Below are 11,889 nucleotides of genomic sequence, written 5' to 3' on the forward strand. Positions count from 1 at the left end.
TTGAGAGTATGTTACTAGGTCTGCTAAATGGAGAATGGCGGAAATAATATATACTGTTCTCCAATAACAAATAACGTATCCTACATGTAACAGAAATATCCAAAAATATGCCGTACTTACCGTAGATTAGCGAGAGAAACAGACTGGAGTCTAACAGGAGATGCGTAACCCACGTGCTCTGAACTTGGAATACTGTATTAAGCCTCCAAACAATCTACTTATATACCCGACGACGACGGGGTCAACGTCCGGTCAGAAGGGCGCGGGGGCAAACAGGTTTGTGCTGCGAGGACGACACCCGCCACCGGCGGGTTGTAAACCCTACGCCGAAGGGTGGGCGATGGTGCATCTCCTGTTAGACTCCAGTCTGTTTCTCTCGCTCATCTACGGTAAGTACTGCATATTTTTTGATATTTCTGTTGCATGTAGGATACGTTATTTGTTATTGGAGAACAGTATATATTATTTAAAAATATGTCGTATTTACAGATTATGAATAGTGCTCCATCATCTCCACGGGAAATAACATCAGAGGTAGACGACCTGAATTCCGAGAAACATCTTTTCCGCCAGCCCGTTGACGATACGGAATGTCCTCCTCCGAAACGCCGTCGTACAACCACGAAGAAGATCAGCCTCATCCCTATTCTCCAAACCATTACTACGACTGTTCAGAAGAATCTAGTGGTTCTGCAACAGATCCCCAGTTTCCTCAGGTACGTGACACGACGGATGACGACACAACCGCGCCCGATACCGCAGATATGGGATGCGATCCTTCAGATCTTATCGTCTTTTTTCAAAATTCAAACCCACCGTTTGGACGAAGTGGACTCGGATTCTTTTTCGAACCTGTACAATATCGCTTCCGACGGTTCTTTCTCCACGACATCTGGAAACCAGGACGACGTACTGACCCTAGAGGATTTATTGCGGAAATCTTTAGGCGACTTCCTCAATACAATAGACCAGACGGATTCTGGTTCGCATGGTCGCATGACAATCAACGCTCCCCTCACATACACATCGTCCACGACTGCGCCTACAGTAACCGATCCTGCCGTTGCGGGCCCATCGCGGATCTATCCTCTAAATACGGACAGACAAACTACACCTTACACCGATACCGCAGACGACGAGGAACTATCGCTTCCGTCACGGCCTATCTCGAAAATCTCCAATCGTATTCAGCGTTGGATGGACGAACGTGGTGTGGGATCAACATCGGAGGTCACGAATCCCACATTAATGTTGCAGATCAGAGTGCTGCCGTTTCAGTCTTTGAAATGGTATCTCGCTACGTAGGAGTTGTGAGAGGTAGGCATCAACAAATTTACACATCCGGAAGCTTACCGTCTATGGCGTCTTTTACGAAAGGAACTAATCGCGGTAACAAGTCAGGGCAACAATTTCAAGGACCGTGAACCACTGTCGCGATCGTGGGGTTTATGGAAGAAAACATAATCGTTCCCGACCACGACATCACTAGGCATCCGATATGGCTAGACCATCAATATTTTCGCTTTATTACTGACCGGAGCCCTGATTTCCAAAACGCATTAAAAATTAACCGAACGATATTGTCCAACATGGTATTAGACGACTTGCGCGAGTACATACGACACAAGAACGTATACTACTATCCACCTAAAGAAACGGTACTGACATTGGACGAATCGTATAATCTTATACGATTAATACTAACGCAACAAATGACAGCATACCAACTATCCGAATTTCTTCACAACCGATATCTTATGCTAAATAACAAGTCCGGTAAACACAATTGCATATTAATAAAGGGTGTACCCTCTGTAGGTAAAACGTGGTTCGCTAATCTATTAGGTAAATTAATGATCAATACCGGGTATATAGGTAATTCAAACAGATACAACCAATTCCCTTTTCAGGATTGTCCACGAAGGAATTTATTAATATTCGACGAACCGAACGTCGAACCTTCGTCTTACGAAAACTTTAAATTATTATTTGCTGGTACACCCCTTTCGGCCAATATCAAATATGAAAGCCGGAATCTTGTTAATCGTACGCCGGTTATTATATGTTGCAACAGCGACCCGTTCCCTCATAATCCGGAATTCAATTCGCGCATATATAGATACACTTGGAACACACGGATCGACAGTATACTAACAAACATTAAAGGACACTCACACCCTGACGGACTGTACCGCCTCCTTCTCCAATATAACACCCTATCCACGTTACCTCCTACTGGTATGTTACAAAACGACGTACCGGTAGAAGAATACAGAGAGGCTGAAACCTACATGCAAGCCATCCTGGAAGAGGACGCCACATCTGTACCGACAACAACCTTCATTCCGGATACACCAAACGACATGGAAATTGAGTTTGAACGTTTACAACGTTCTCATAACAATATGGATGCTTGGGATATATAAATAAATAATAAAACTATGTACATAATATGTTGTATTTATTCATAAGGTGCAAACCCATATACACTATTTGCAAATACATTAGGTATACCCGATAGTTTAGTCCCAAATGGAACTTTATGTAGACTATTAACATTCTTATATGTATAATGATGATGGAAATCCGTACTAACAACTATACGCGTTTTAATTTCCCAAGTAGCGCACCACGTAACGAACTCCTGTATCTCCTTATCAGGAGCGTTGGTCTGTATAGGTAAAACGCCTACATGTAAACTAGGCTGTGGATGCCCTGAATTATGAGGTGTGTGATCAGGTATAGTAACGCTATGACATTGCTCAACTAGTTTTTTAACATACTCGTCATACGAACCGGACGATTCAGGAATGACAGTTAAGTCAGATATACGACTAACTTTAATTTTATTATCACCCGACACAAGACCGATAGTCGTACTTATATCCTTGCCACCCATACTAGTTTTATTAGTAACAGCAGGATCGTGAATTACCATATTCGGTCTGGCTTTCATTACATTTGTTTCTATTTTATATTTATAATGGACGCAAGGCGTTTCCATATGGTCTAATAAATTAAACGTCTTGCTAAACTTAATTAATTCCGGCCATCCCACCGCATCTTTATTCTTTTCCGTAGCTTTGGTAGGCAAACAAAACCCACCGCATATCGGCAATGTTCTCTGAATACCAACGCATGTAGGTAGGTCGAAGTTGTCGTCGTAAATATGTCTACCCCATAGACGTTCCTCTATATCATGCCCATCTGGATATATAAGGGCATCTATCTTCATAGGCTGTGTAGCATTCCGAACAACTTTATAATTACGTATAAGAATATCTCTATTTAGGCCTACGGCTACCTGACCGAAAACGCCTTGTGTATTGTTTGCTGACGACGTTACAGTCACGCCGGTATCGAACGACGTCTTAAATCCTTTCGGAGTAACCATACATTCGACGGCAACAACACGGCTACCAGCGGGAAGACTTTTATATTCCGCATACGTCATCCAGAAACATAACAATTGGACCGGTATACAAGCTAAGCTAGTAATCATTACTTTTGTAATTAAGCTCTCCCTGTTCTCAAAAGAGAATATCTTATACGCGTTTCCCCAGGTTGTTATTAGATGCACGTGTTCAAATGTATACGTTACCGAATCGTTACGTGGTGCACCTACGTACGTTATGAGTTTATTCCCCCCCCCATAGCGGACGACCCAGCATTTCCACTACTAGCATCACCGACATCCCGTCGTTCACGAAGGTTAGCATTAGTGTCCATTGCGGAGGTCTCCTGTTGTTCGGCAAACCACAGATCGGCAGCGCTCAGCTCGCCTTCTTGGTTTTGATCTCGTTGTCCGCCGGTCTCTTCTTCTTGGATGTTTTCGACTTCACGGAGAGGGGGCCGGTTGCCACGCGTCCTTTGTCTGCCTTCTTCCCTGGACGCCTCTCTGGTTTTTTGGCGCCTCTCCCTCTGACGGTCGGAGATCTCCTGCGACGACGAAACGGCACTGCGGTTTCTATGTTGAAACCGGTACGCGTACTGGATGTTGCCTTCGTTGAAGCTACGCCCGTCCCTCCTTGTTTTCCCTGTAAATTAAAAATATATATAATACGGCCCGTAACACCTTCAGCTATATATTTAATGCCTAAACCGGCAGCACCGATTAGAGAATGCCAATTGCCTTTTAAGGTATCCTAAGCAAAGACCTTAACGAGTATAGCATCGGCCGTATAAATATCGTTAAAACTACGTGCACGTTCATATAATAAATCGTGCTCACGTGCTATACCGTGGTCGGCGTCTAAAGGCGGTTTAGTGTAATCACTTTTACCCGGCTCAAAGTAATTATGAGAACGCCACATTACCTAGGTAACGTCTTCGAAAGGTATCGTAATCTACGGTTCTATCCAGATCTTTATCAGCGTCGGATGAATCGGAAGATATCACTGTTCATAATCTGTAAATACGACATATTTTTAAATAATATATAGGTCTGCTAAATGGAGAATGACGGCACACATGGTTGAGAGTATGTTACTAGGTCTGCTAAATGGAGAATGACGGCACACATGGTTGAGAGTATGTTACTAGGTCAGCTAAATGGAGAATGGCGGCACACATGTTTGAGAGTATGTTACTAGGTCTGCTAAATGGAGAATGACGGCACACATGGTTGAGAGTATGTTACTAGGTCTGCTAAATGGAGAATGACGGCACACATGGTTGAGAGTATGTTACTAGGTCTGCTAAATGGAGAATGGTGGCACACATGTTTGAGAGTCTGTTACTAGGTCTGCTAAATGGAGAATGGCGGCACACATGGTTGAGAGTGTGTTACTAGGTCAGCTAAATGGAGAATGACGGCACATATGGTTGAGAGTATGTTACTAGGTCTGCTAAATGGAGAATGGCAGCACACATGGTTGAGAGTATGTTACTAGGTCTGCTAAATGGAGAATGGCGGCACACATGGTTGAGAGTATGTTACTAGGTCAGCTAAATGGAGAATGACGGCACACATGGTTGAGAGTATGTTACTAGGTCTGCTAAATGGAGAATGGCGGCACACATGGTTGAGAGTATGTTACTAGGGCTGCTAAATGGAGAATGGCGGCACACATGGTTGAGAGTATGTTACTAAGTCTGCTAAATGGAGAATGACGTCACGCACAGACCAGCTGAGCTCCACACCATTTGTGGTGCTCATAACATTTAGCATGTTAAATATTTTTACATTTAATACAACTTCATAAATATCTCTATAGAATACTCTTGAGCTAAAACTGTGATCCCAAAGAAAAACTTGGATTAAATCATAAGCTATATCCAAATTGGATAGCAATATGTTAAATTTGTATTTCTTTTCTTATAAGCAAATTAGATAGTCTTATTAAATTCAGTTCATGTGTAATGAGATATTTCCTGTTTTTTTTTTTATTTTAAACACTATTTTATTACCAGCAGATGGACTTAATTGTGAAAAAAAAGAAGAACTGCTTGTCTCAGCGGAAGGTGAGAAACATTCTTTTTATAGATTGTAGAGTAGCCGACAAACTAGCACACAAAGAATTTTATTATAGAACATCTATAAAATGCAGATTTGGTATCCTTTATATCTTTATGGCTCTTCCTCTCTTTTCTTGGTGTATGTGTTCATCATATCTTCTAATTATCTTCAATTTTGAATCATTCCATCATCTCTGGTTATTTTTAATCTTACTAACTTCTTTATGTTGTTCTTGTATTTTAAATATAGCCAAATTTCGTAAAAGGAGTGCAAAATAATAAATAACAATAAATAGTTATTACAATAGTTATTACAATAAATAGTTATTACAATACTATGGGCATTCAGGCTAGAGGAGAATTATTTGTAAAAAATATTCCATTATCTCCCATATTAACATAAGTGGATGCTTTAGCAAATATTTATCATTTTAGTACATAATCACCCTCCTAATTGACAGAATTTCCCGGTCAATCAGAAGCTCTTAAATCCTTTTACTGTAGAAAGGAGGATGTTGGTTGAACGAGTTTTGCATAATGCATGTAGAGAGCAATTATAGTGGTTTTGGCATCAATCACAATAATTATTATAACCCATTAAGCTGTCTTTACTTGGAAAACAAATTTTATGCCTACTTGGCTCTGTCACATAAAGACTTTTTAATATTGTCCTATCAACATTGGATATATTGTCCGATTTACATTGCTCTGTCACATAAAGACCTTTTAGTATTATCTTATCTACACTGGATATATTGTCCGATCTACATTGTCCTGTCACATAAAGACCTTTTATTATTGTCCTATCTACAGTGGATCGGCAGATACTATTTAATTAACTACACATCAATGGAACAACATAGAGCCATTTAGAAGTTAGAAATTAAAACTATGCCTCAATAAATTGTTCAATTTTTAAAGGAGACAATTTATTTATTAAAAATACTAAACAATAAACAATTTATTAAAAATTTTGTGCCGTCTAACTGCATTGGTTTGCCTCATATTTAATTCTTAACATTAGTTCAAACAATTTTTTTAAACCTATTAATATAAATAAATCAGAGCATAAAACAATATAAATAGTCACATTATAAACTATTTTAAATTATGTGCTAAAATTATACATGATTTTTTTAAAATTATTTATTCTCTTACATTTTGTAATTTTTTTTCTACCTTTTTATCGTTCTTCTTTCCATTATTTTCATTTTAAAACTTTCTCTATTCCATCAAACATAAAACAGATTTATAGTCAAAATTATATAAACATTTTAAATATAGTTAATAATATGCATACATAAAAACCCAACATAGTCGTACATAATTATAATCTATTAAAATCCAAAAAAGCACTCTAATACATGAATACAAAAAATAAAATATATTAGGTTTAAAGTAATAATTATAAAAAGATACCAATAATAAGAAAAAGGATCAATAAATATATAAAGTAATAAATATATAAATAATATAAAAGTAATAAATATAAGATTATGTAGGTATATAAAAGAATGTAGAAATAAAATGTGTAATATATGCTGTTCTCCACTGAGGCATCACCATCCTTATTAGTTACCATGCATATGGTGGTGGATGATTCCCAGGGAGTCCGGGATTATACCTTCTGCCATTTTCAATACATCCTTGATATCAACACAGAGTTCCTCCTTGAAGCTCCTTGTTGTGCTTGGTATAGTTCCGAACCAGAGGCCTCTCATGTTTCTAGAACCCTCGCAGAACTTTTCTTTTAGGTTAAGGGGTACATTTATTATGTATTTCTTTCTTTTATCTTTCAACTCTATTTACTTGGTCAAGGTCATTACTTTCATACCTCACTGTGGAATCCAGAATGAATGCTGACATATCCGTCTTGAGGCAAGTGACAATATTAGCATATCCCGTGGATCCTTCTGTATCTAAACAGTAGACCTCATCGAAGCACACAAAGTCCCTTCCTCTGAGGTTCATCCACCCATACTTTACCCTGTAGTGTTGGCGTGTTACGAGGGAGTTGTTAGGGCATTTTCCCAGCACATGTGCTAGTGTTTTAGGCTCTCTGCTGCATTTACGACTGAGGGACCCAACTTCTCTGATCTATCCACTGACACCTGGATACTCCATGCAGAGATTCTTAATTGATGTTTAATTTCAGTGCATTGGACCATTCAGAACCTTTAAGAGTCTATTTGTCATAGATGAAATTCCTCAAACGCATTCTCAGGTAGCAGCTGCTGTAGAGACCTCACACTCTAATGTCCCTGCCACACTCTAATGTCCCTGTCACACTCTAATGTCCCTGATCAATACCCAATCTATCTGCACATTCAGCAGTTATATTATAATTAGCGCTTGTAGCAACCGTAATATTGTCAAGTTTGTAAAATTTACAAAAAATTTCTTGCAGTGTGCTTGGGATTCACTAATTAACATTTCAAAGTCTTTTTGCCACCAAAAATTATTGCAAGAATATGTAAATTTTGTGAGTTTTGGAAAGTTTTGTATAATTTTTCATAAATTTTAAAATAATGATTCTATTTTATGGACTTCCAGTTAACAGCTTTATGTTTTGTTTTTAAATGTAATAATTTATTGCTTATAGGTACCAAGAATAGTTGCCGTAGAAGAAAAAAGTTCCATCATTGCCCACACTGTGATTATGAATCTATAAGAACTCAGGATTTGAAAAGACATATAATGGCCCGTCACACAGGTGAGAAGTCCCTTCAATGTCCAGACTGTGATTATAAATGTATTAGAACTCACGATTTGAAAAAACATATAATGGCTCGTCACACAGGTGAGCAGTCCCTTCAATGTCCACACTGTGATAATAAATTTATTAGAACTCAATATTTGAAAAAACATATAATGGCTCGTCACACAGGTGAGCAGTCCCTTCAATGTCCACACTGTGATAATAAATTTATTAGAACTCAATATTTGAAAAAACATATAATGACCCACCACACAGTTAATCAGTGTCCTCATTGTTATTATAAATCAGCCCAATTGGAAAATATGGAAAGACATATAATGGCCCATAACAACAGTGAGAAGCCTCATCACTGTCCCCATTGTGATTATAAATCAACACAATCTGAACATGTGAGAACTCATATAATGGCCCATCACACAGGTGTGAAGCCTCATCACTGCCCTTATTGTGATTATAAATCAATAAGATCTGTAGTTGTGAAAAATCATATAATGGCCCGTCATACAGGTGAGAAGCCTCATCACTGCCCTCATTGTGATTATAAATCGATAAAATCTGAACATGTGAAAAATCATATAATGGCCCATCACACAGGTGAGAAGCCTCATCACTGCCCTCATTGTGACTTTAAATCTATAAGAGCTGATGATTTGAAAAGACATACAATGGCCAGCCATACAGGTGAAAGGCCTCATCACTGCCCTTACTGTGATTATAAATCAGTCCAATCTGGAAGTATGAAAAAACATATTATGGCTCGTCATACTGGAGAAAAGCCTCATCACTGTCCTCACTGTGATTATAAATCAGTAGAATCTAGAAATATGAAAAATCATATAATGGCCTGTCACACAGGTGAGAAACCTCATCACTGCCCTCATTGTGATTATAAATCAATAAAATCTGTAGATATGAAAAATCATATAAGGACTCGTCACACAGGTGGGAAGCCTCATCACAAGAAACCTAAAAAACAGGTTCAATAGGGTTTTTCATTTAATGTTATATTTATGATTAATAAGTAACTATGTATTTTTATTGCAAATTTCAATTACCTATGTATAAATGATCTAAGAGTTAAAAAATAAAGTTGTTGATAACAAATTATGAATTTTAAACAATAAATCAACCTACTCCTTCCTGTTTTAAAGTTTCTCTTACCCTTTACCAACCTACCTCATCTCTGAGGGGTGCTTTGATGCAAAGTACTTTTGATACTACTGGTCATTTTTCATCATATAAATATCAATTTTTTGGTAATATAATACATGTGGAATGAAAAATCATTTTTATTATTATTATTTCTAGTACCAGGTCCCTAAAAAAGAAAAACTGATATGATATAATAGATATGAGATTGCTGTAGGTCCTTCAGGGGTTGGGGAATGGAGCATAACCTCACCTGAGACTACCTTTCCTGTCTCTTTGTAATTCTATTCTCTGTGGGTTTATCTTACTTTTTTGACTTATCTGTTAAATTTTTAAAAAAACTTAAGAGGCTATGGCTCTTATCCTGCAAAATTTTGTATCATTCCAAAAATAAATTTATCAATTGATAAAATAAAACATTTTTTAATCTTGTATTATGATAGGCTTTTATGAGTTCATCTATGATACTTTGGTAGTTTATCTCTCTTTTGCTTACAAAAAACAGCCACTTAGTAAAACTCCCTTAAATAACTATCACTGTTATGACCTAATGAAATTAAAAAAGAATCAGGGACTTGAAAATGAGAAGTGCTAAACTATTTTCAGTGAAAAGATACTTTAATAACTAAATGAATCGCAAAAAGATTATATCCATAAATAAAAATTCATTAGGAAACAATAATGAGTGAGAAATAAGAATGAAAGTGGGGCAACTGACCTTATTGAATCGAAATGAACAAAAAATGAGCTGAAGGCAGATGTGAAGAACCAACTGGATAGAGTTGTGGGAGAAAGGGGTGGTTGACAGATATGTTACATTTAAAGTCAAAATATATAAATTAATCTTTAAGTAAAGATAATATGAGGAAATATTAAATATAGGCTGACATCAAATGTTAATATAGATAATAAGAGGGAGAGATTATAGAAAAATATATGCATAAAATACAAAATTGAAATGAAACAAAAAGAATGGATACATTAAGTATTATATAGTGAAGAAAAAAGAATTGAAAGGAGGTACAAAGGTATTTAAATTTATATAATGAAATCACTAATTATTAAGTAATAAATGTAAAATAAGGTGGTATAGGTGAACATAAAATTCAGATAAAATATTTAAATAAAAATAAAAGAAGATAAAAGAGGGACAGTAAACATTGAATATAAAGTAATAAATGAAAGTATCAATATGAGATAAATGACTCTCCCGTTTAACAGTTGGAACCATGTAAAGCAGTCAAATATTGTGATAAAATACACTTGTGGTTCTCAAAATGGCTTGAAATTGGAAAAAACATAAAATAGCACTTGGCTTCATTACATTAGTAAAGCATGATCTAATACTATAAAGTTAACATAGTGGTCCATGTAACATATATATCTGTCTATGCTCTGTCGCATCCCCTCCCTCCCCCCCCCCCCGGCTTTAGGGATTCCTCTTAAGATCGGTGGCCAAGCTCTTTTCCACCGTTCTAACAAATTAGAGTTTGGTCCCAAAAGTGATTTGTGCTATATTTTCTTTTGTATAGTGTTCTTGAGATCTAAGGAAGTCATATAAAATATTAGGGCATTCTTAAGAGGATTCACTCATACAAAATTTTAACCTTGAAATAGCTTTTTTACAAACAAAATTAAATATACTAAACATAATATAAGTTTCTTTTATCATCAAAATAATAATTTTTTCTCCACACAATTAATATTAATCAACTTTTCTAATATTAATTGTTTAATATCCAATGTCTATGTTCTGTTGACTATATGTGTATGTATATATTATGTTTTTTTCTATAGATCTCTCCACATCTCTATTCGCCAATCCTCCAATATTATGGATTTTTCGATAGATCTGTCCACATCTCCATTCGCCAATCCTCATCCATTCTTTCCTTTAAACAACACCTATCCCTTCATTTATTGCATAACCAAACCTCTGCATCATTGCCAACCAACCTTCTCCATGCCTTGCTGTCTTGGTCTATATGTCTGCTCCACCTGGGGCAGAGTTGGTCTTGACCCGACCCAACTTTTTCCCTGGGAGAGATCCAGGTCTTGCATTGGTTGCATAAGCCTCTTATGGTAGTTCGCTGTGATAACTGCTATTGTTTTATTATCTGAGATTTTGTTTGCCTACATCATAAGCTTTAGATCTTCACCTCTCGCTCTCTTATCGCTTCGTACCCCTTTCCTTGTTACCAACAATGTCAGTCAGTAGACTCATTCTTGCGACTAAGATTGTACTCCTACCTTCTAGTCTGTCAGGCTCATCACTGCAACTAGGACTGTTTTCCTACCTCCTAGTCCATAAGGCTCATTCCTGCAACAAAGAGTATCCCTACTACAGTTCTAGTCCATCAGACTCATCCTTGGATCTAGAACTGCTCTCCTACCTTCTAGTCAGGCTCATCCCTGCTATTAGAATTGTTCTCCTAGCCTTGGTCAGGAGCTTCATGTCTCCTACCAAGTGGATAAATTGGAAAAGAACTTTTGACAACTTCCTAAAGCACTTGGAAAACGTTAAGGAGGATGGTAAGTTGTAAATCTTAACCAATTATATAGCT

The 11,889-nt window shown here is 37.1% G+C and overlaps 1 protein-coding gene across 2 annotated transcripts in view; it reads left to right on the forward strand.

Moving 5' to 3' along the window:
• The window catches only part of LOC106680145 (zinc finger autosomal protein-like), a 14,130-nt gene extending 4,859 nt beyond the window's left edge, over positions 1–9,271 (forward strand). The window contains exons 2-3 of one of the 2 annotated variants that reach the window (XM_067052172.1): positions 5,413–5,463; positions 8,060–9,271. In XM_067052172.1, the coding sequence (XP_066908273.1) occupies positions 8,155–9,162 (1,008 nt within the window). In that variant the 5' untranslated portion in view covers positions 5,413–5,463; positions 8,060–8,154 and the 3' untranslated portion in view covers positions 9,163–9,271. The remainder of the gene's footprint in view (positions 1–5,412; positions 5,464–8,059) is intronic. The other variant, XM_067052173.1, reaches the window with a different exon arrangement.
• The last annotated feature ends 2,618 nt before the right edge of the window (positions 9,272–11,889 follow it).

The sequence above is a fragment of the Halyomorpha halys genome, unplaced genomic scaffold (assembly GCF_000696795.3).
Source record: "Halyomorpha halys isolate HHAL.00 unplaced genomic scaffold, Hhal_1.1 Scaffold246.1, whole genome shotgun sequence".
In the NCBI taxonomy this organism is placed as follows: domain Eukaryota; kingdom Metazoa; phylum Arthropoda; class Insecta; order Hemiptera; family Pentatomidae; genus Halyomorpha; species Halyomorpha halys.